At 29.7% G+C, this 26,715-nt stretch overlaps 1 protein-coding gene across 3 annotated transcripts in view; it reads right to left on the bottom strand.

The window, feature by feature from the left end:
* Positions 1 to 26,715, bottom strand: part of LOC107449243 (irregular chiasm C-roughest protein) — a 265,730-nt gene that overhangs the window by 21,830 nt on the left and 217,185 nt on the right. For all 3 annotated transcript variants that reach the window (XM_016064723.4, XM_071184650.2, XM_016064724.4), the window contains exons 5-8: positions 23,157 to 23,259; positions 22,117 to 22,301; positions 15,815 to 16,005; positions 8,267 to 8,402 (exon numbers count right to left, since the gene is read on the bottom strand). In XM_016064723.4, the coding sequence (XP_015920209.2) occupies positions 8,267 to 8,402; positions 15,815 to 16,005; positions 22,117 to 22,301; positions 23,157 to 23,259 (615 nt within the window). The remainder of the gene's footprint in view (positions 1 to 8,266; positions 8,403 to 15,814; positions 16,006 to 22,116; positions 22,302 to 23,156; positions 23,260 to 26,715) is intronic.

A 26,715-nucleotide genomic window follows, 5' to 3' on the forward strand; every position in this document is an offset into this window, starting at 1 on the left:
CTTTATATAGACATACTTTATATCGTATCGTAACTTTACCGTACTTTATATCGTAATTTAATACGGAATTTTTAAAATTTACATCGTAATTTAATCCGGAATTTTTAAAAGTGTATTCAAGGCAGTCAGAGAGCATAATTGTGAAAACAGATCAAATTAAATTTATTTGTGTATGTTAGTAAAGTCTCGATATAACGATCCTTGCCGTATGGATGAAAATGGGCGTATTAACGAAGTCGTTATATCGTGAATGCCCAAAAACATATGATACATTTATTCATAGAAAGAAAATATTAGACAATTTTAGCAAAGCAATTCTTCATTTCAAACAAAATTAGGCTACTAACAGGTAAATTAGTTATAATACAACTTTATTTTTTATGCCACTGTACACAAACATGTTTACTTTAAAGGTTAAAAATTGAAAATGCATTAAAAATAATAGTCTATGAAAAATTCTAGAGCAAATTACGATTAAAATTACCGGCACTTCGGGTGAAGGTACTATTTTCCCATAAAATTTATTTTTAGAGTAAACATTTACGGAACAAAGAATCTGATATACCGTAATCTTTATACAGTAGAATTTATTATAAAATTACGTAATTACTTTAAATAAATAAATATTACTGTAATTAAGTAATTATTACTGTAAAAATTACGGAATAAAATTTTACAGTAAAAAGGATTTTACGGTAAGATACTCATGGTTCCAGTACTTTTTGCCGTAAATTTTTTTCAGTGTACACTAGTAAGTAATAAATAAACATTTCACAGTTTTGCAATAAACATTTTACAATTTAAAAACCACTAGCGAATCAGGAAAAATACTTACTCATCATTGTAAAATAAAGCAACAAATAGACAAGCTGGTGTATCAAATTTGGTAAATGTTTGTAGATAGGTATTACAGAATTTTCTTTAAGATTATTTTACAAGCAATCGTTCGTTTAGTCAATATGTCCAATTGATCAAGAAATGGAATAAAACGATATGTTTCAATATAAGTTGATCAAGAAATAGAATAAAGCAATTTTCAAAACATATGTTGATCAAGAAATGGAATAGAACAGTATGTTCAATATATGTTTAACAAGAAATGGAATAGCCACTAACACTTAAGACACTCACCAAAGCGAGATTTGAGAAGGAACTTTAAAAATAATAGTATCTTGACATGATTCTTGACCGTGAAGAGATCAAAGAGGTAAGGTCAGGCATTGTCAAAGGAGTTCCCTATTTAGTTAGTTGTGTGGTCGAAAGCGCATCAGGGCCAATTAGGGTGGTTCCGCGAATGACTACATTCGTTAACAATGGGTTAAACAGTGGTTTTTATAATACATACTAGTTAGAAGGAATTCTATCTTTTGAGTGTTACGTGATAAGGTGTCACGACTTTCGTTTTTTTTTTCTTGGTTTAAACTTTTTCTGCTAGAAATCTGTTAAAAATAGATTTAGTGTCCCGATTTTATATATATATATACTATATATATATATACTTATATATTTCGTCATTAAAAATTCGTGTGAGCTAAAAAATTGAAAAATTCAGAACTTTTTCAAAGATTGTTTAATAAAACATTCTTAAGCCAATATATTTTCATAAAAAAAACTAAGATCTTTAACAAAATAGTTGAAATTAAACATTTATTTTGATCAGCTTAAATAGATTCAGAGATTTGTCTGAATACGCAAAAAAGTGTAATTAGCATTAAGGAAATCAAAATTTAGACCACTTCCTAAATAATTTATTAAGCTGCATGCTTTCCAGATTGCTTCTACCTATCCATATTTTGGGTATCTAGAAACCAAATCCATCAAAAAAGGTATGTTTGTTAAGAGAATGTACCTTTATGTCTGGTTTTGTGTCTCATTTAGAATGAATTTATTAATTAGCAAATTTAAAGTAGAACAATCGAATAATGAAGATTGCATCACAGAACGTAAAAATTCAATCATTAGTTAAAAAGTCATCATTCTCACTATTTTAAGATTGTATATACCTTTAAACTGATGCAATGATGAGCCATAAACTTCTGCATTGGTTCTACAAAGCAAATGCTTCTAACCATGCGCTCATGTCATGGCATTTTTATTACTGTATTTTTTTAAGAAACAACCTGTTTTTATGTCTCCCTGGTAAAGTGTGCAATAATAATTTAATTTGAAACGTAATTTTAACATACTTCTAACACAAAATGTAAAAACTCAGAGTTTAAATTTCATGATTGCAACTTAGTTGCCTGAAATAAGACAGATTAAACATAAAACCAGTCTTTTTATATCTAAATAACTATAAAGGTTAATATTGATAAATTTTATATAAAGTTTGCAATCTACCAAACTCAAGGGTCATCTGACAAGACCTTATGTCACACAAAAATAAATATTGCATTATATATAAAACAAATTATATTTTATACTACGTCTAAGATATAAAATATATATTAAAATTAAGATCAAGGGAAAACAGAAATACTCTCACTTATTTTATAAAGAGATTAAGAAAAATGATTATCGATTAAGACTGATTAACGCATTAAGTTAGATGAAGGAGTTATTATAAGTATAAAAATATTTTTGAATTGAGACATCAAAGTGGAAAAAAGAAAACGAAACGGCACTTTAACTTTTTTCTTTCTTATATGGTTTTATATAATATTTTTTGTTTAAAATATGCAGTCTGCTATGACTAATAATTGACTTTCAGATCCCTTCCGTTTTCTGACAATTAGTTTTTATTTTTCAGACTGACTTTTCCTAGTAGTAATCAATCAGATTCTCAGAGGGATTTGTTTTTTTATTGAAAATGAATTTTTGCTCCCAATGATGTGTGTGTGTGTTGGTATTCGGTTAAAAACTTGAAAGTCTATATTAATGGGGGCAGTTTTTGAACACCTACACAGTAAAAAATTTGTAATATTGCAAAAAATCTTTAGGAAACTAAAATTCCATTCACTTTTCTAATTTAAAAACATATATCAATACTAGTTTTGGATAACAAGCACTTCTTCAGTAGTACAAGAAAAATTCTAAGAAACTGGAATTCTAAATTTTCAAATCTGAAAATATGTATTAAATACAGTAGTTTTGGAGCTTCGGCACTATACAAGAAATATTCTAGGAAGCTCGCCTTACATTAACATTTCTAATAATGCTTACTGCATTATACTTAGTAAACATATTACGTTTACTAAGCCTAATGCAGCAACGTTACTATAAAAAGTGCATAGAATCCTAGTTCTCTAGTGAATTTCTAGTAATACTACATTTTTTGTTTTGTTTTTTTGCAGTTTGGTATGTTCAGTTTGTTCAGAAAAATTTTAAAAGCATAAATATTTATAAAAAAATAAATTTGACTAAAAAATATAATCCATTTCTATTTCTTTACTTTTGTTTTTTCATGTACTTGAAAGTTTTACTGACATTAACATACCTGCCAACTTTTACGCATTTGGCGTAAAATTTTATTTTTATATTTAAAGTGGTAGTAAAAATATACTATATTTTCATTTATAAACTTTATTTTTAAATGATTTTGATCACCACTATTCTTTTAAAGATTAAGCATATATATTAATATTCGTTGTTATCATGATTGTCAGCTGATGCTTCTTCAAATACAACGTATTTTTCTGCTTACAATCGAAATTTTAATTCCATGTTACTACCACTGGGAAAAATCATAATGGTAGAGATTAAAAGTTGGCAGGTATGCATTAACTAGATTCATTCCATCATTTAGTTAAAGAACACATAAAGCCAGTTTCTACACAATTTTTAAGAATACAAATAACAACTTTAGTGAATATAAACTCTTTACTTTTAACTTTATTACGTTCACACAGAAAAAAGGTGAAAAAAATTAAAAAACACATAAAACAAGATTTGTAATCCAAAGTATAAAGAAATAAAACAATCTTATAGGCATTCATAGCCAGTAAAATTAATTGTATCAAATTTCGCAATGTAGCATCGCCGAAGCATGTAATTGGCAATAAATTCACCTTTCAGCAAGTACGCCATAAAAATAAATGAAAGAAGTAAAGCACTAAATTACAAATTGAACTTGCTGCAAAGTAGAGATCAAAAGAAAATGCACTTCACAACCCCACTTACGATTAAAAAAGAGCAATAAAGTTCAGCTTTTGGTTTATTTTTTTTAAAAAATAGAGATTTAAATTGAGGATTTTTCGCACATTTCGTTCCGCTTCATAAAATTGGTGAGTTACGAAAAAGCGAAGTTCCGTATCTTTAAATTACGATGGACATTAAGCATTTTTTATTTAATGACTCTTAAGGAAAAAGTCAAAATACGTGAAAAGAACAACCTTACACACCTTAAGAAATTTTGTTTTTAAGGAATTCATTAAGAAACGGTTTTGTAGGGTTAAATTGCTTTTATTCCGTGAGTAACCAGCAATTCTGTATCTAGTCTTATTTATTTGCTTATTTATGGTGCGCTTAGTTTAAACTTTTGGAAAATTCTATTTACAGTAAAAAAAAAATCACGCGCAACTTAAAAGATATTTACAACAAAACTGTGATGATGTATTATTATGAGGGGTCTGTCCAGACATTTTGTGAAAGGTCCGTTTTTGTAAAATTGTGAAAAAATTACTCTTAATTTGTGAATATAAAATAAACGTTAAGTCACATTCTTTCAATCAGGGTCCGGCTTTTGTGACTTTGCGCAAATAGGGTCCATTATTCCAAAAAAACTTTTTCAAGGAGTTTTTAAATTATTAAGACATACAAGATTATGCTCAATACTGTAAAATTATAATTAAAAAAATTAAATTTTAAAAAATAAACAGCAATTGCTGCTATTAAATTAGAGATGCAACATACAAATATTAGGTATTTAGCCTATACTGCTGAACGCAGAATATTCATTCCGGACGTATTACGGAAGAAGCGTCTGCCGAAGACAAAATTTAGTTCGTTTACATCTGTCTTTCTTCCCCCGCCCCTTCCTGAGAAGGGTTTATTCGATTTACAAAACAATAAAGAAGATAAGCAAATTTGTGAAGGGTCCAATTAAAAGAAAAATCATTTTGTGAAGGGTCCGTTTTTAAGTTAAAATTTTTTGTGAAGGGTCCGTTTTTAAGTTAAAATTTTTTGTGAAGGGTCCGTTTTTATGAAAAGATATTTTGTGAAGGGTCCGTTCATGGACCCACATTTCTTCTACGCAGACCCCTGATTATGCTTAAATATATTAACTCAATGGCGGTTTAGAAAAAGGGCAAAATTAGAATATTTCTTCCCAATACACTATTTTCCTGTCTAATAACATGGAAAAACCGGCTTTGCTCTGCAAAAAGACTGCAAGTTGGAATACGACTCTTCATATGCAGAACCGTCAATGGGTTAAAACACATACGTAATTTTAAAAAAAATTATTTGCCCTATTATAAAAAGTTAAATGTATTTTTAATGCAATATATTGAAACAATGAAGGTTAAAGAAAGATTTTTGATTGAATGTTATAGAATTATAAGTGCAATAAAACTTAGTATTTCGAATAGTTAGAGATAGAACAAATTTACAGCTGAATATAACACCTAATTTCAATTAATATGAACTATAAAAAATTGCAGCCAAAAAAATATAGCTGCATTTAATTTCACAATAAAGATAAATGTGATGATAAAAAGATATTTATGAATTACTGTAACTGAAAATTTAATTGAGTATAAAAATTTATTTCACAAATATTAAACTATTAAAATATTAAAATATTATTTAAGGTAAATTAGAAATAAAGAACTGAAATTAAATTAAATCAATTAATAATAACTCCATTTAAAGTAATTTATTTCCATAAAAAATATTTCCATGTTCCCATTTATTTCCATGTAAATATAAATCATAATTACTTTAGATGTACCTTTGCAGTTTTCAAATAAATTTTTATATATTTTAATAACTGAAACATGCTTTCGTAATTGCATATAAACATTTGAAAACTTTCTATTCATTGAAGAAAAATAAGAAATTTTTACTATATTAATTATAAATTTTATAATTATCTAAATTATAATCTTCTATTAAAGCAACTCGATTAGTTTACTGACAATGTTTAGTTTTACACACATTAGACAGTATCACCAATATTAGAATTTTTTGTTAGTTATAAATGAATCTAAAAAGATTGCAAGGCAATCGCAAATTGAAAAAGGAAATAAAAAAAATTTAAGCACACTGAAAAATTAATAACAATTAAAGAATTGAAAGATGAAAAAATTATAATTGCAAATTCAATTACCATAATAATACTTCATCGTTAATAATACTTCATCCATAATAATACTTCAATCATTTTATTTATTTTAGAAATAGCTAGTGCATTGTAAATGTAAAAATTACGTTTTAAATGATTAACATATGTTGCAAAAGTTGGGTGCAAAAATGTATGAAAAGAAATCCTTTAAATACTTTTACTTTGTCCAAAAATGCTTTTTCAGAATTTTGTTTTTCATGAGAGTACTTTTATAATATTTTTTCAATATCCAGGAAAATATTGTTAACTATAACAAAACAAAAGGATCCGAAAAAAACCAAAATGATTTTTTACAAGTTGAAATTTTCAAAATATCTATTTCCAAATTATCTCATATGTGATGTAATTGTGATGTTTTGCTCTATATGCAACAAAAATCATTTTAATCAAAAAACAATTAACAAAAATGTTACTCACTTGCATAAACCCGTTCAACAAATATGCTGCAATGTATTATTTTTGTAAAGATATTTAAATCGTATTTTTTAGATATAATTTTAGTTACATTGACATCATTAATTCTGATTTACACGAAATCAATCGAAATAAACTATGGTTTATGATTTCAGTTGTTAGGTATTCAGTTGTATGTGAGTCAGTAACTCAGATTGCGGCGAGAAAAGAAACTTCAGAATTCGTCGATGATCTAGAGCAGCGGGATAAAAATAACTACCACATCACTGCGTTCCAATAATGGGAAGTAAGGGATAAACGGGTTATGTCTCTGCAAACAATGACGTCAACGGAAAGCATTTGAAATGACCAGAGTAAAAATATCTTGTTTTTAACTTTTACTCAATTTCTAAAATAATGAGATGCGTAAGTTATCCAAATATAGCGTTATACTGAATTAAGTACAATAGAATACTTTGGCAAAATAGACTTCTAATTAAAGTCATTTATTGCACGAAGAAAAAAAAATCTGGTAAAAATGCTGTACTGAATGGTAATGACATTTACAGTAAAAAATAATTCTGGTAATGAAATCCAAATATATTGAATTTATATACCATTATTTTGATAATTTTTTCCATTCAAAACGGATTATCAAAAATTCCGATTTTCAAAATAATAGTTCTTATTACCAAACATTCAGTAAAAAATATTAAGCAGAAAAATAAATTGAACCGAATTTAAAGTCATGCTTTAGGAAATCATGATAAAATTACTAAATTTTCCTACATTTATCAAATTTATCGCATACTATTACATTATAATTTAAACCAAAATCATTCGAAAAGCACTAAAATTAAAATTGATTGGATTGATGTATTAAATTTAAAAATCTAAATTTTGACCTCAGACGCAACTCGTACTGGCCATTCAGTTGAGTTCAATGAAGTACGATTAAATTAACGTTACGAGAAACTATCAGAGAATTCTGCCACACTTTATTTATCGCTCTTTATTTATTACGAATTCTTCTCACTAAATTTATCGCATACTAACACTATATTTTATGGCTAATTTAACCAAAATAATTAGAAAAGCACTAAAGTTAATATTAATTGGATTGATGCATTAAATTTAAAAATCTAAATTTTGACCTCAGATGCAACTCGTACTGGCCATTCAGTTGAGTTCAATGAAGAACGATTAAATCAAAGTTACGAGAAACTGTCAGAGAATTCTGCCACACTTTGAAGACAATTTTTTTTTTTTAAAAATACAAAAACTCAGTTGCCGACCCATTTTTATTATTACAGAAAACGTCATTAAAATACTGTTTTAGAATAAGGAATGACAAAATGTACAGGGTTATTCATAATTCCCTCCTCCTGTAAACGCCATTTTTCTTTATTACAACTGGCTTCAGTGGTACATGTTACTGCCATCTACAGGCAACTGCTTAAATTAAAACTTGAATATCTTCAGAATAATTTCATATGTTCTTTTTGCCATACTCATCTTCGTTTTTTTACTAAAACGCTTCGAAACTAATTATGAATAACCCTGTATTTAATTATATGAATCAATATTCACCTCTGACTTCCAAGAGAACAGCAAATGCTTCACTGCCTCTCTCATTTTCTACATTGAGCGTATATTTTCTGGAATCACTACCATCAACACCTCTTACTATTAGGCGGGCTTCATAACAGTCTCTGGCCCCATCGTCCTAAAATATACAAATAAAATAAAAAATCAACAGGCACAGATAATAAAATTCTAATATTTTAAACCAAATTTAGTTTTAAATTTAAAAAAAAACTGACAAAGAAAGTCTTATGTTTCGAACAATAAATAATAACTGCAATAAATTTTCAAAACATTATTGACATTTAAATTCAGTCATTTAAGTTAAAATATTGAAGACAGTACTTATAGATCATTTTGAAGTTCTTATTCTAATAACAGAAATATATTACTTTTTTTTGTCGTATGCCTGTTTAGGCAGTGGGGGAGCGATTGTTCCTGTTTTTCAGTGGCGCCATCTATGGCCAGGAATTCGACTTCTGCCACGCCATTCACGCAACCACAACCCGTTTATAGGGCGGGTCACATTCACACACAAAGGAGAAAGGACATAGAACACAGAGAGAGAAACATCCATGCCTTGCCGGGCATTCGAGCCCAGGACCTTTCTGATGCAACAGTGGACCTTTCTGACAGTGTCCCGCCCCCTACATAAGCCGGTCGGCTAAATATATTACTAAATTATAAATAATAAAATTTTCTCTCAATAGTAAAGAATCGTAAGCACCGCCACGGTTTCATGGATTCAACTTTATAATGTTTTGTCTTGCTGTACTTAAGACTTAAAAAAATTTTAATATGAATGTTTTACAAGTTAATAAAAATAAAACTTATCAAATATTTCAAACGAAAGAAAAATAAGAATGAAATATTTTTAGGTAAATTGATCGAAAAATAATTGTTAGTTTCCAACTGTTTTAAATCAACAAAAGCCATATATAAATTGGCTTTAAATGAATAAATATTCTAAAATAAAACCAGAAACATTAAAATGTTATGGTTACTTTCTAATGAATATTTTAAGATATATATTTTAAGAAATAATTGTTTGAATGGAAATAACACAGGCCTGCGATGAAAAAAATACAAAGGGTCTGATAGCTGAACTTAATGTATTTTTTGGTGCTGAAGTGGAAAATAATAATGAAAAATTTCTATCACGTCACGTTTTTTAGAAAAATTCAATTTTACTGGAATTTTTATGAACATTTACCATAAAAATTAGAAAAATTCAATTTTACTGGAATTTTTATGAACATTTACCATAAAAAAATAAAGTTTTTGAATTTCTTCCCTTCTTGACTGACCAGCATTCTACTTTGGTCAAATCTACAAAAGTACCCCTCTATTACTACTTCCTGTCACCGCCCCTCTCTCTGTCACAATCTCCCTCTACCAATAGCGTCGCGAGAATCCTTATCTAGGTTCGCTGACCTCTCAGAAACACTAGCAAGCGTAATAGGGAGTCATTTTAAAGTCTTCTTTTTTCTGTGCGTTTCGTGAAACATGGCTTCGACATTGTGAAAATTTCCCAGATGACTTTTGTTATATATGCGGTGTTGTTAAAAATCGAATGAGGAACATTACAGACTATGTAAGACAACTTTATCTCGCATATTTTGGCATGAAACTCGGAGATCAGGACAAATCTTGGGCACCTCATAAAGTTTGTGTGCAGTGTCTCAATGATCTAGGCTTATGGCATCAAGGAAAGAGGACTACTTTACGATTTGGAATTCCTATGACGTGGAGGGAGCCCCAAAACCACTTCGATGATTGTTATTTTTGTTCCTGCCATGTTCGTGGGTATAACCGGAAAAATCAAAGACTAATATCTTATCCTGATAACATTCCATCGGCCATACGCCCTGTTCCTCATGGACCTGATGTGCCTGTGCCTTTGCCTCCAACTGAATTGCCAATCATCTCTTCAGAGTCTTCAGATTCGGAGCATCCAGAAGTTCAAGGCTCCGATATCGAATATAAGCTTTCCTCAGACGGTTCTCCTCAGCCCTTCTCTCAGGTTGAGCTTAATGATCTGACTAGAGATCTTGGCCTTTCGAAAGAGGCAGCTGAGTTGTTAGGCTCCAGACTGAAAGAAAAAAACTTATTGGCCAAAGGAACATCTTTTTATTGGTACAGGAATCGTGAAAAGGAATTTATTAAGTACTTTGATGAAGAGGAGAACTTGGTCTATTGTTCTGATGTTCCTGGATTGATGAGCAAATTTAATGTCATCTACGATAAGGATGAGTGGAGGCTGTTTATAGATTCCTCTAAAAGAAGCCTCAAAGCTGTTCTTCTTCATCATGGGAGCCAGTATGCATCAGTACCAGTTGGACACTCAGTATATTTAAAAGAATGCTACGAAAACTTGGCTCTCGTCCTGAACAAAATCAAATATATCGACCACAGTTGGACTATTTGCGGTGATTTGAAAGTTATCTCCATGCTTCTTGGTCAACAAGGGGGATTTACAAAGTACCCGTGTTTCATTTGTGAGTGGGACAGTCGTGACAAGACTCAACATTGGGTCAAAAAAGAATGGCCGAAAAGACAAAATTTTGTCCCAGGCACAAAGAACGTTATTCGAAACAGCTTAGTTGATCCGAAAAAAGTATTGTTACCTCCGCTACATATAAAATTAGGTGTAATGAAGCAGTTTGTCAAGGCTGTTCCAAATGATGGCAATTGTTTCAAATATCTTTGCAAAAAGTTTCCAGGTTTATCCCAAGCTAAGTTGAAAGAAGGAATATTTGTTGGTCCAGATATCCGCAAACTTATGAAGGATAAAGAATTTGAGACTAACATGACAGAAACGGAGAAAGAAGCTTGGGTTGCTTTCAAAGATGTCGTCAATAAATTTCTGGGTAACTACAAGGATCCTGATTATAAGGAAATCGTAACGAAAATGCTGGACAAATTTAAAACGCTGGGTTGCTCCATGAGTGTAAAAATGCATTTCCTTCACTCACATGTGGACTTTTTCCCTGAAAATTTAGGAGCAGTCAGCGAAGAGCAAGGGGAAAGGTTCCATCAAGATATCAAAGATATGGAGCGTAAATATCAAGGAAGATGGGACAAGAACATGCTCGCTGACTACTGTTGGATGATAGCTCGGGATAAACCTGAGATTAAGCATAAAAGACGATCATCAAAAATAAGTTTCAGAGGAAAACGAGTATGTACTTAAATAGAAACTTTTCTCTTTTGTTTTTTTTCTTGTTTTGTTTTTTGTTTCAAACTTTCATATACACATACACAATATTTGTTATTCTTGGTCAATCAATTTTACGTAAGTTATCTCAATAAAAACAAATTACAATGGTATATTGGTGATTTTCTTCTAGAATCTGGTGTAAAAAGTTTGAACGCAAGGAGCTTATTGTTTTTCTCTCGACCAGAGGTGACTTGTGCTGTCTGGTAACAGTATTTTTTATTCATTTTAACCTCTAAAAAATTAGCTGATAGCTCAAAAATCAATTTTCTTTCACAAGATTAAATTTTACATAGATCAAAATGAATGAAGAGAACAGTTACCGGACAGTACATGCAAAATTGTTTGAGAGAATTCCTTTCCAAATAGGATTTTAGTAAAAACATTAATATCGATTTTATAAAAAATCCTGATGTGATTGGGAAAAATGAAGGTCATTTTCAAAATCAGCACATCAAATAACATATAAATCAACAATAACTTCTCTTGTATTTTTCCAAAAGTTCAATTTCGCAGGCTTGTGTAATTAATTCTATAGTGAAACCTATTAGTCACAACTATATTCGGTTTATCATTTAAACAAAAATATTCTGAAAATAATTCTTAGATCACTATTAATTCAAATAATTTAAAACAAACAAAGAAACATTTAAGCTTAAATTAATAAATAATAAGATTGATTTCAAAATAAAACTTATTAAAAAGTAACAATGCTCGGTATAAGTTTTCAAAACCGAAGCAATTACCTTATGCAAAAAAGTTTAAAGTAAACGTATTATTTTTCTTCCTAAAGGAAGCATTTTTAATCATTTTAAAACACTCTCGGAAAGCAAACATCAAAGCAATCACAAGAAAAAAGTTAGTTTAGTTTCTTTTTGTTTTTGCAGCTCTATCATTTCTTTTTTTGATTCTCGCTTGTTTTTAAACTATGGTTGCCTAATTGAAATATAAAAGCGGTTCTATTTTGTTTACATTATCCTTAAGGTGAATTCGATTTTTTATTTTATTTTTACCCATTCTTGACCTTCATGTTATGCTTAAGGGGCTTTTTTTTTAAAAGAAAAAGTTTGGTGGTTCGCGTATTGTTTTCCTAATTTAAATTATTCTTATTTCACGCTGTTTTGTACTCTTCATTATTTTCTTTTCCCAAATAAAACTTTCAACGGAAATTCAATTATTTTTTCCTAATGAATTTTAAGAAAGTCTTCTTTTTAGAATAAAAAGAAAATAATTTAAAAAATGAAGGTTAAATATATTTTGCAAGAGGTTTTTATTTTAATTTGCTTCCATATTAAAAATCTTATTATTTTAAAAATTATTGCTTAACAATAACGTGTAACGGGAAAGGAGTTAAACTTAACGATAAAATTCGCAGTAAAATCCATGGTTTTTACTAATGCTTTTGATAGGGTTTGGAAACACAAACTAATCTTACAGCTTCATGACACCTTCAACATACAGCATAATGCCCTAGTTTGGATTTCAGATTATCTCCAACAAAGGTCTATCAAGTTTAAATATAATAAAACACTTTCTGATACCTATAAACTGAGCCAAGGAGTTCCCCAAGGAACTTTACTTAGTCCTACTCTGTTCACCCTTTATTTGGCTGGCATCGAGTGGAAAATTGCCTCGGGCACAAATATTAGACTCTTTGCTGATGACATTGCCCTTTGGAGCTCTGGAAACAATCTGGATGACTTGGAGTCCAGAATCAGTGCTTCTTTGGAGCCTATCTCTTTATTTGCTGCTGACCATAAACTTCACTTCAATCCAAGCAAATCTACAACTACCTTCTTTACTACGAATAAGCATTTGTATAACTACAACCCAAAACTGGTCTTTGAGAACCAGGAACTTACCTATGAGAAACATCCAAAATACTTAGGATTTATTCTTGACCCTGAATTTACCAGCAATAAACATATTGAGCATATTACCTTGAAAGCTAGAAAGCGTTTGAACATCCTGAAGTGAAGTACATCGCTGGCAGATAATGGGGCGCGGATGCGACCAATCTGAGAACTACCTATATGGCTCTCATAGGGCATATTCTCGAATATGATTCACCAATTTACTGCTGTGCCTCTGAAACCGATTTAAATAAACTTGAACAGGTTCAACTAAGTGCTGCCCGTATCATCACAGGTCTGAAACAGAGTTGCCCAGTCGATATTGTACACTACGAAGCTGACCATTTGCCTCTCCATACCAGAAGACATGCTAGCCTGGTAAAATATTATAACAAGCTTCTCAGCTTTGGACAACATAACAAGACTTCTGACAACCTCAGCAATTGGATTTTCTCCCAAAGGTTTGAGAAAAACAGCCCATTTAGTCATATTATTTCTCAAACCCTCCTTGTCGATAATGTAGAGCTACACTCCCTTCACAGTTATTTGAACCCTTCTGAAGATCTTTCAGAAGTTTTCTTCCATTACAACCTTCCCCCTCCTGTCAATAAGAAGGAATTCCTGCCCTACCTTCTAAAGCAACTGACTCTAGAAATTATTAACACTATTTCAAAACAAGACACCAAAATTTTCACTGACGGCAGCAAAATAGATAGTCATGCTGGTAGCGGAGTGTACATCTAGACTCCTGATGATAAATTTTCTCTCTGCCAAGTAATCCAGACTTCTGCTTTATTTTCAGAAGTGAACTTCTTGCTATCAACATGGGTCTGAAATTTGCTATGCACAATGACCTTTGTTTTGAAGACATTTGGATACTCACTGATAGCCGCAGATCCCTGCAACATCTCAACAATTAGACCCATATTGGCGACAAACACAGTATTTCCATCCTAAACAAATTAAAACTCTTGTCCCTTCAGCATAATATTCACCTGCAGTGGATTCCATCTCACGTCGGTCTCTATGGCAACGACTTAGTGGATAGTCTAGCTAAAGAGGGTAGCAGCCAACCGCACCCTACCTCTTCTGATTTCACCATCTTGAACTTTACTCCCTGAAGAAATCCCAGCTTCTCAGTGACTGGTTGATTCCCCCCACCCACTATTGGTACAAAGGAAATATGCCTGGAGTTTCTTTGACTCTTCCCTTTGAAAGGAGAGTCTGCACCACCCTCGGCGGGAGCCTAGCTGCAACGGAAGCCTAGCTACCAGCCATCTAAATGGCATACTATTTTCTGAAGGAACTAAAACCTACACCTTCTACCCTAAATACCATCTACACCGGGCTTCCGCCGATCATATCCTGGACTATCTCGGTCTTCTCTGGGAAGACATCTTCTCTACTCCTCTTTTGATCTTCGATTTCATCCAGGTCAACGGGTTCATAGATCTGGTCTGACTTCGTCAGGTCAGATGAGGATAAGCAACAACAACCTTGTTTCAAACTATTTTAAATATTTTTGCACATAACAGTTCGCTAAAGTTACATTTAAGCAATAAAAAAAGATTGTGGAACTAGCGATAAACATATTTTAGAAACAAAATCTATAGCTCATTAATTAAACTCAAATTAAATGGGAATTTAACCATAGTTTTATGAATTTACAAAAAAAATAATTAAATGAAAACTAATTTCTGACCAAACTGTCCAATCTAAGTAAAATACTAAACAGTTTCGGAATAAAAAACCTATTACAGCTGAAATATTTAAAAATTAAACAGTAGATTTTGATTTTGGATGTCTTTGAAATATGTTTAAAAAAGTAAATAGATGTTTTGTTATAAGTATTCGAAACAATTAGGAATTTTAAATAGCCAATACCATGAGGTATTATTTATAAACCACTTGTTCAATTTGTCTTATAGATAATGTTTTAATTTGTATTAGTACTTTATAATGATTTTTGTTTTTATTTATTTTTGTTTAGATTTATTTAATTAAATTAAAATACCATTTTAGTGATAAATTAGATCTTTGAATTGAATACACTTTCAATGAGCTACAGTCACTTCATACCGAATTAAAAAATTTTAGTCGATAAATCCCACGTATCCTACTCCCCAAAAGAAGACCAAATCCTCAACCCTGTTTTTTAGATATATACTGAAAATGTTTATAGATAGTATTTAAATTTGTATTTACTGGTATGCGTTTTGTATGCGGGTAAAAAAAACTATCAAACATTTACAGATACAAGGTTAGAAGGCTATGGCTCACACCGAGCTGTGAGTCAATGATGAACCAGCAAACATTTACTGCGGGAAATAAATTGGGCCTAATTATCATCGAATGTCTTCATTAAGTAAAGCACATTATAATAACTCAATTAAAATAGTAGTAAGAATCCCTGAATAGCACTATAATTAAATTTGAATAATGATATTGCAACAAAAATATATAAAAACAATCATTAGCACTTACATTGTGTAAGTTTTCAGCAATGTATCGTATATGACCTTCACCCGAATCTAATTTAATGCTGCCCCATTCCCAATAAGTTCTTCTTGGACTAGGATCTGAACAAAAGTATACTGCTATGATTGCATCTTCGTCTTTTTCAACGACTACCCGTTTTTTCGTTCGAGCTGTATCCGTTAATACTTGTGGAGCACCTGAAAAACAGACAGAATATAAATACTACATGCAGAAGAAATTCTGGTAAAATTACCGTACCGGTAATGACATTTCGAGTAAAAGAAGAAAAAAAAAACATAGTTCATGTATTAAAAACCTAAAGATACGGCATTTGAACCATTCATTTGATAATTTTTTCTGTTCATATGGTAACGGCTTACCGGAAATTCTGGCATTCAAAATTTCAAAATTAAGGTTATTGTTATCACACAGTTAGTAAAAAATAAAAAAAACTGAAAATTCAATTTAACCGAATAAATGTTTGTTTTTATGCCAAGCTTTATGGTATTATGATAAAACCACCAGATTTTTACCACGTTTACCAAATTTTATCACATGTTATAAAACCATATATTATTGTTAATTTTACCGAAATCATTACAAAATACTTCGGTAAAAATTACCGAGCTTTTCCCATAACACGGTAAATTTTAGTATATTCTGGTAGTTTTGACCATACTTTTTTCTTAGTAGAGGACAAAAATATAATGCCAATTATGAAAAAAAAATCCTCTATAATATTATTAAAATTGTCTTAAAAATATTGTGACTATTATGGCAGATCATATGGACTAAAATTTGCATAGCAACCCCGAACCAGAAATGTCACTATATGCCACTGTAACGGACTGTTTAAGAAATTGTTAATTACTCTTTCGGATATTTAAAACTACCTGATACATGAACTATGATACTCGAAGTAATACGAAAACATTCATTATTTCAGTTTTTTTGCAATAACATATATTTTGAACAACATCGATATAGATATATTTGGTACTGTTTTAATTATTAACTTCTTGTTGAGGAATGAACACACTACAATAGGAGAAAAGGAAAATTGCATTGTTTTGAACTCAGAGGAAGATAAATTGGTAGACGATCCACGTTGTTAAGTTTGTCTTTCGAAGGCTCAGGCGCTACATGAAATAAAGATTTATTTGCAAATAATGCGCAATTTTATAATTTTTGTGAGTTTTCAATTATTCATATCTGCTAGATTAAGTTAAGCCTATATTTAGCTGGCTCCTTCTATGACAGTTCTGAAAATGGCGAAAAACGTCAAACTGAGCAATGTCATATAGTTTTGTAAAAGTGTAACGCTTGTGATCCAGTTTTTTAACATTTGAAAACCTATTCCATCGCTGAATTATTTTAGCTCATACACTCGTACGAATTTTTTTTTTCAAGTTTGATAACTTTTTATCTGTTCTAAAGCCAAGGTAGCTTTTAATGGCAAGATGTTATAAATAATTTAAAATTGCATGCATTAAATTTGTTCAGGTATAAGGGTTTTCTGTGTATTTTTTTTAATTTCTTTTTTCTAGAGGAATGAGTTTCTCGAAGAACACTGTTCTATGAAATTAGGATAATTTAAAAAAATTTTTTCACTTATGCTTCATGTGAATAAGTGTATTTAAATGACTCATCTAGCTATACAAAGAGCACTGCCAGATATTGTTTTGAAGTGGTTATTATGATATTTTTAGAAAAGCTTGAATTAATGAGGTAAAGGTATAACTACTCCACGTTTAATCACTTTTTATTTACACAAGCATAACAGACACACGTAGCGTTTTCCAAGGAAATAACAAGTTTATCTGCATTACTTATTCCCATATCTAATTTGTCTTTTTAATCCACAATCTATTTACTCGAGAACAACATATACACCAAGAGTGATTCCAGGAACAGGCATGTTGTGAACGCACGTAGTTTTTTCCGAGAAATATACAAGTTTATCTGTATTGACTTACTCTCATATCTGATTTGTATTTTCAAAATTATGCAAAAACATTATTTCTTTTAAAATGTGTCAGAATTCTTTAAAGAGTTTAGAATCTACTTATTTTAAACCAAACTAATTTATTTAATTATAAATAAATAATACCAATGTATGTAACTATTTTACCCTAATAAGATAAAATCATTATCTCAATTCCTATAAAATTAAGGAAGAGTAAAAAATAACTCATTGAGTAATATATTCTCTATTGCCATCAAATTCTTCTCTAAACCAGTGCTCCTCGCAAGAATATCACTACATTTTTTTCACACCAATAAAATAAAACTATTTTCTCAATTTCTATAAAATTAGGGAAGCGTAAAGTATATCTCATTGAGTAATAGATTTTCTATTGCCATCAAATGCTTTTCCAAACCAGTACTCGTCCTAATAATACAACTGCACTAGTTTTACATCAGTATAACAAAACTATTATCTCAATTCTTATAAAATTAAGGAAGAGTAAAAAATATCTCATTTAGTAATATATTCTCAATTGCCATCAAATTCTTCTCTAAACCAGTGAGCCTCCAAAGAATATAGGTACATGTGTTTTATTCCAATAAGTTAAAACTATTATCTCAATTCCTATAAAATTACGAAAGCGTAAAGTATATCTCATTGAGTAATAGATTTTCTATTGCCATCAAATTCTTCTCTAAACCAGTGAGCATCCAAAGAATATAAGTACATTTGTTTCACTCCAATAAGTTAAAACTACTATCTCAATTCCTATAAAATTAAGGAAAAGTAAAAAATAACTCATTGAGTAATATATTCTCTATTGCCATCAAATTCTTCTCCAAACCAGTCGAGCCTCCAAAGAATATAAGTACATTTGTTTCACTCCGATACGTTAAAACTATTATCTCAATTACTATAAAGTTAAGGAAGAGTAAAGAATATTTTCATTGAGTAATATATTTTCGATTGTCATGAAATTCTTCTCCAAACCAGTGCTCCTCCTAAGAATACCACCACACCTGTTTCACACCAATAAAATAAAACTATTATCTCAATTCTTTTAAAATTAAGGAAGAGGAAAGCATCTCTCATTAAGTAATACTCTCTATATTATCATCTAATTCTTCTTTAAACCAGTGTTCTCCTTTCTCCTTAATCCACTCTAAAGAACACAACTTATTTCTCGTTTATTTGCTTTTCCCCAAATAGACATCAGTTTGACAAATGAATCTAGCTTTCTAATGAAATGTCTCCAAGAAGAGGGAGGAGGGTTTAACCCCCAATACAACAACCTGCGGAATAAAATTTAAAAAAAAAAGAAAAGAAAATGTATTCTAAGGGCGGAAATTGTGGAAGGTCTAAGTTCTAATTAATGATTCCAACCATTCCTGTTCACTTCCTCTTTTGGACCATTACTGTCAAATACTGTAATTAAACGGTGAAAAGACTTTGCAAAATCTCCGAATCGAATATTTTTACCCGAGATATTATAGGATTTGGTTTTGTAAGAAGTAAATGTGATTTTAGCTTTATTTGTTTCTTGAAAAATATTTATATTAAAAAAAAAAAGTATTTTCTGTAAAGTATTTAATTCGTTGATTAAAAAATTAATATATAATATGGGATTTCGATTAAACATATGGGAAATTTAATCAAGCATTGAACGTGAAAAAATAATTATTTTGAATTGGGTTTCGTAATTCAGGTGTAAGTTTAATTTTTAAGAAATTTGATCATTAATTAAAATTATATCACTTATCTTATTGGATTAAAAGGGTAATTAAACATTTTTTCTATTAGTTAGACTTCATATTAAAAGTATAAGCGCAAGTGAAAATATTGCTAAGATAGTTATATTTTTACGACGCATATTGAAAAAATGGTTAGTCTAAATTCTGGGTTTTCATGAAGCTGTTTTCGGGGCGAAACGCAGCAAAAACGAACTTTTCACAAAATTCAGATTATTATTATATATATTTACTTGTTAAATTACTGCTTTTTAAAATTTTATTTCTCATGAACTATTTGACCGAAAGAGTTCAATTTTGTATTTTGCCATTAAAAATTACATTCCTGAAAATGATGTAAAAAATTGTATAATTTTATATTTCAAAATTTACTATTTTTAAATAAAAAAAAGAATAATAAATATTTACTAAAAGTGTTATTTCGAATCTTTGGATAAACTAATTTTATAATTGCGTCCTATAGTTTTTCGCTATATTTCGTTCTCGAAATATAGCGAAATAGGCAAAAAATAAATAAATAAGTAAAATTATCATTAAGTCATCTTTGGATAAACGAATTTAATAGTTTCGTGCAAACATTTTTCAATTCGCTTATAAAGTTCTCGAGATATGGCTAAATATTCAAAATGTGAAATTAGCAGTAAGAAGTCCAAACTACTCCCTATATTTTGGGGGTAAAAAATCTGAATCCGGTATAAAAAAGGTATGTTCATTAAAAAAAAACATGGTTGATTTCGCAAGTTAAAATATCGTCTGCGGTAATTAATTAGCATATTTAAGATCACCCCCTTAAAACAATTAAGATTAAGTACTAGAACGTGAAGAGACCACTTATTCGATTAAAAGTTATTCAGGTTCATCAGTTCATCTTCTTTGCGCTCTTTACAATAATTGTAATTTTAATCGAAGTTTCCTTCACCAAGAAGAATTCGGAATCGAACTTTTGAACACAATACAAATAATATAATAAAAATTTTCAATATGAACCATTCCTTTCATTCTGATTTCTACTTTCAAAATTACTTTAGGACATGGAGAAAGACGTGATTTAAAATTAGAAAACATTTTTATGTCCTAGTGCCAAATGAGTTCGGGGCCACTTAATTTAGTTTTCCGTGTACTCGTATCCACTCAACCGAAAATAAAATTAGAGAAAAGAGTTAGAGAAACGAAAATGATTTAAGCAAAACGAAAATGTCACTTTTCCCAAAAAGTCATTTGTAACCGGGAATAATAAATCCATTAATGCATGTTAGAGCCAACTTTGGCGATGGTGGGCGAAAAGGAACAATAGAGAATTTACCATAAGATAAATTGCATTTCAGACTGCATTTTCCAGATTAAAATCCATTTTAGGCAAAGTGAAAGAAGGCTTTAACTTGAGATACCACAATTTTTCTTCTGCTTCTAAGTTAAGGATATTAATAATATCGTTAAGCAAATGTTTGGCACAATTTTTGGCAGCTAACTAGAAAATAAATAGGGCTAAATAAACAGCCTTACAAAGGGAAATAATATTGTTAAATAAATATGCTCGTTAGAGGAATTAAATTTATTGCGTCAACGAATTTATAGTATTGTAAGACAGAAATATAACAGCATATTCATTCTGAAGGTTTAGAAAAGCACAATTAAGAAAAATAATACTATATAACTATAATAATAACCATAAAGGAAAATAATACTAAAAAAGTTTGTTAGTGTGTCCTTCTTATTCCAGAGCAAGGCTTCCGGATTTTGGAAAGCGATTGCAAGTAACAAGGTTTAGTCACAAATCCTCAGGATTGTTCATAAATTTCAATTAGTTCGTTCAAAACAAATTTAGAAAAAGGAATTTTTTTATTGAATTCAGCATTGAATATTGTTATAAATTAAACCACATAAGATTTTTTAAATCATTTCAAAGACAGTATCAGCGATGCTTTTAGCCTATCAGCTCTAGCCAACAAAAAAAGTCTTGCTGTCCTCCAGTGATCTCCTTGCTTTTCTCCAGTTTTTCCTCCGTAATGCTTTACTCCATTGAATTTGGAGTAATGGGTTATTGGTGAAGTTTGAAACATCTTTATTCAAGATTTAAAAACAATTACTGCCCCTATACATAGTGCAATCAAAAGCAATAAAACTACCACCACTTACAAATGAATTTTTCACCATGAAAAACAAATAATTATAATAAACATAAGTCGAAAGATGATGTAAAAGAAAAAATAGAAATCATTAGAAGCAAATCTTTTACCTGAAGTTGGAACTACCTCTGTAAATAATGCTCCTTACCATTGAGAATAGGAAACACGGTCGAGAATTAAGTCAATTTTATCGTAAAATAATTCAATGGAATTTGCTTTTGCGCGTTCTTGAATAGTTATCTATTGTGTTGATACATTATGTGAGATAACGAGTCAAAACCGACTTGTGCTGATGATATAGTTGTTAGAGATATAGTTGTCAATCGTAAGAGAACTAAAATAAATTTTTTCCCTGAAATAAAAATTCGTAAAAAAAAAAACACTTTTGCACTTGGCACAGCAAAATATTTTTGATACATATTGTAAATAATTTTATATATTTTATATAATGTTGTTAAGACTTACCCGTAACATCAAGTGTGATTTCCGAAGATGTAGATTTGTATGAATGCCCATTTATCATATTGGATGCCTCACAGACATATTGCCCTTGATATTGATAGGTTACATTTAGAATATGGAGAACTGCTGTATTTCCTCTTTGTTGCCATGCAATGGGATCACCTCCCATTTTTTGCAACCATGAATACCTTGTAAAGGACAAGGAATTAGAAGACAAAGAAAACTTTATTCAAATGATAATTTAAAATTTAAAAGCGAAAAATATTTTTTAAGGAAATATACTTTAATACAAAATTAGAGTAGAACCTAAAAATTGATGCTGAAATTTTTTTATGTCAATTATTAAAAAGACTTTGAAATAGAATTTTTCGGAATCAAATTTTAGTATTGTTTGCTAAGATAAAAGTACATTTGTTGCATTATTTTAAATTAAATTTATTTTTTGAAATTTTACTCCTTGAAAGTTTTTGCTTTATTTTTCAAGAATTTCGAAAGGGGTCAGGACTTGATTTATTTCTTAAGTTTCTAAAGATTCGGCAATTTATATTTTATATTGATTAGATTATTCTAACTTTAACTTTATCTTTATTTATTTTTCTTATAAGTGGGTGCTTCATCATTAGGACTTACTCTGTGTACTTTTGAATTGTGTTTGTATTTCATTAATTTTTAATTGCATTTGCATTTCAATGTTTGTTTTTTTAACTGCTTTTTCTTATTTTGTTTATCCATTATGGGGCCTCAGGGCACAGTTAGTTTTTGGTATTACCATTGACAACAGAAAGGCTCCTGTATGTTGGCAGACAGCGTGTTTCCTGATGAAGTGCTGCTTTGCTAACATACATATCTTTAAAATTATTAATTTTTTGCCTGATTTGTGTTTCATATTTTCAAAATTATGCGGAATACAATAGTCATTGACTTAAATTTCTAAATGCGAAACATCTTAAGAACATGCTAACTGCACACATACATCTTTGGTACAATATATGATGCTTACTATGTGTAAAATAACTTACCAGAAATTAGTTAAAATAACTTACTTCGGAGGTGGATTTCCTTCAGCTTCACAAACTAAAGTTGTATTGTGATACACGGTTACTTTGGCTCCTGGATTAGGAGAAACTTTCAAAATTTGAGGTTTAACTGCAAATAAAAAGATGAATAATGAATGCTTTTAGTTTCCACGTTAAACATATCCGATTATTTATATTTAATGTTATCGAAAAGGAATTATCGTTTAAATATGACACCTTCTTTAGTTTATCTTTTACTTAAATTGCAAAACTAGACTCCTATGGTAAGTTATTTAAAAAATAACTATTATAAACAATATATAATTTTTCACTGCAATGTATTAAATCGCTTTAATTTTTTGTTTGGCTGCGATGGCTTAGTGGTTACGACGCTTATCAATTATTGTGAAAAACAGAAGTTCAATCCCCGGTGGTGGATAGAAACTCACTCAGCTTAAAATCGATGGGTATCAGTTTGTTTAGGTCGGTTTGGAATGCTGACCAATAAAATTGTGCTGCTTTAACCTACATGAAACCACTTTTTGGAGCACAATGAGCTCTTAAAGGCGAATGCTTTACATCGTATTATAATAAATAGATTATATTAATCATACGATTCTTATAAATGACCACAGATGTTGCTCGGATACAAATCAAGACTACAGATGATACTGTTTCATAGCTGTACTAGATTCAGTGTATTTATAATCCCCATAAAAACCTTTTAAAAAGTTGAAGAAGTCGTTTAAAGCGTACCCTTTCAAAAGGATTATTAATAAATAGTTAACGATTGGAATTCTTCATAGTTTTTCAATTCATGTAACCGTGGGGGGAAGTTTCACTAAAAATCAAAAACTATTTTGTTCTAACACGGCAGCTTTTGTCTTTAAAACAGAATTCTTGAATTTCACCGTAAAAACCAGCAATTTCTTGACAAGATATAAATCTACAAACAAAAACTATTGTCTTTTACACTGTTCGAATTTTCATTTTAAAATTACGTTAAAATAATCGGCGACTGTTTGTCTATCGGATGAATCGTTAAGTTTACGGCCAAAAACTTTTTATGATTTAATTATTTTCAACTGGTAGGATTAAAAAACCATGTATACAAAGTTATAAGCATTTGTCACCATTTAAAAACCATTTACTAGCATGGCTTCAAAAACATAAAAATGAAATTTAACTGAAATTTTTAGTTTATTTGGTGGCTTCAATCGGGAGAGATAAGAAAAATGGGACTAGTTTCGTCTTGCAGCTATTTTCTGCTACCATTTACGTTTTAATGGGAGTTTTGCTTTCTTATAGTCAAGGGTCACCAATTGGGGAGAGCTAGACATCGAAATTCTTTACGTGCTGTAGGAATGGGGAAAAAAATACTGCTGTACCAACGCTATGATTGGAACCCCCGTCCAACGGGTCATGAGAGTGACAAATTAGCAAGTAACTAACGCAAATATGGTAAAACAATTAAATAAATTGTTATTTAACAATTTTTTCCGAGAAATTTCTGTTTTAACAGTGTAGATGTGAGAGCAAAGATTAAAATAAGGTGTACTTAAAGTTAATGCAGTTCTAAGGTACGTAATATAAGATTTTTAAATTTATTTATAAAATTTTTGGAGGCCACCTACAATAAATAACTCATCTTGTTGTACAGCATTATTGCTTATTATGCGTAAAAAGTGTTTTTAATTACTAAATACTTTTACATCAAGAAAATAACTCATAACTTAGACAAAGAACAATAGGATATTTTTAACTTATTTATATTTTTTTAGAAAACATACTATCCTTACAAAAGTAAAAATAAAAAACATATAGCAATATTTCATTTTTAAGTATTTAATTCCTTTCAAAAGCAAAGTAAAATAATGACTATTCAATTAAATTTCAAAATTAAAAGACTTAACTTTTTATTTTAATCGTATATATGCATTATTTTTACACATTCCAATTTAATACTTAAATATTTATATGGAAAAACAGTTCCAAATTCAAGCTTTGTCGTTTATCATTTTTTATCACCTCAAGAAACAGACAATGGCACTTACTACATATTATTTTTTATTCAAAAATTCATGACATCTCAAAAAATATGTCAGTTATGCTGAGACATTTAAGCAGAAAATGTAAGTTTAATTTCAGTATAAAATGATAAAATAGGTTTTTAAGCACAAAAAAACAACATTTGTACTAAAGGAAATGGAAAAATTCCTTATTTCCCATTCCTTCATTTTTTTCATATATTTTAATACTATAACAGCCTTAGAAACATTTTTCCTTTTCAAAAACATTATTTTTCAACTGCTAAATACGAAAGTCATATAAAAACTAGAAAAAGCTCTTAGCGGGAAATCAATTATGCAAAAGAAAAAAAGGAGAAGAAAATGTCCAAAGTCACTAGACTTTCACGAAGGAGTAAAGCGAAAGCATATAATTTTATCAAACATTCACTAAATGGATTTTAGTGACAAATACTTTATGCTTTCAAGATGGGTTTATCAAAAATAAAGAAACTATCAGGCATTGCATGTTTTGATTATTTATTATTCTGAAGCAAAACTATACGTGAATGTACGGATGCAAGAATACTAAGAATGCAAGAAACTGCTTATAATTAATTTACAAAACTGGTTGGGTGAAGTTCATTAAAAAATTGCATGATAAACAAGTAATTTTTTACTTTTAATTTGCTGACTAAATTTTGTAATGTATGCTATTAAGTAAATTCGGGTTCTTAAGCTTATTGTAATATACAAAAAATAAGGTCCAATTTTTTTTTCCTGAAGGAGCAAAAATAATTAGAATTTTATCAACCATTCACTCAATGAATTTCAGTGACAATTGCTTCGCACTTTTAAGATGGAGTCGTTAAAATTAAGTTAAATTCTAGAATGCATACTTTGATGATTTATTATTAGGAAACAAAAATAAAGTATAAGCCTACGTACAAATGCAAAAAAATGAAAAACAAAAACCATGACAAAATTTTATATATATATATATATATATATATATATATATATATATATATATATAAATTTTGCATTGTTTGTATTTTTTGCATTTGTACGTAGGCTTATACTTTATTTTTGTTTCCTAATAATAAATCATCAAAGTATGCATTCTAGAATTTAACTATATATATATATATATATATATATATCTTAAGCCTACTATTTAAGTACGCAGAGGAAAAAAATAATATTCTAAATTCACAAGATTTTCAAGAACGGGTAAAAAGAAAACATACACATAATGGAATTTAGGGTCGATTTCTTAATGTTTTTAAGATTAATTTGTCCTAAAGCATTGAAACATTAAAAAATAAAGAATAAACATTCTTGAGATGCCTACTTCGGTGATTTATTGTCATAAGAAAAGTAAATGAATGCATTTATAGATATTAAGAATGCAAAACTACTTCACATTGACGATTAATTTCAAATAATAGAGGAATCAAATTCGTTTGGAAATTAAAAAAAATAAACACTTGATTATAGACCATATGTTTTATCGTTTACTAAATTTACTAATTTGAGTTTCGGAATTCGGGATTCTCAGGCTTAGTCTTAAGCCTATA

This window comes from Parasteatoda tepidariorum, chromosome 10, assembly GCF_982258835.1.
Source record: "Parasteatoda tepidariorum strain Cologne lab strain chromosome 10, Ptep-v5.0, whole genome shotgun sequence".
Classification (NCBI taxonomy): Eukaryota; Metazoa; Arthropoda; class Arachnida; order Araneae; family Theridiidae; genus Parasteatoda; species Parasteatoda tepidariorum.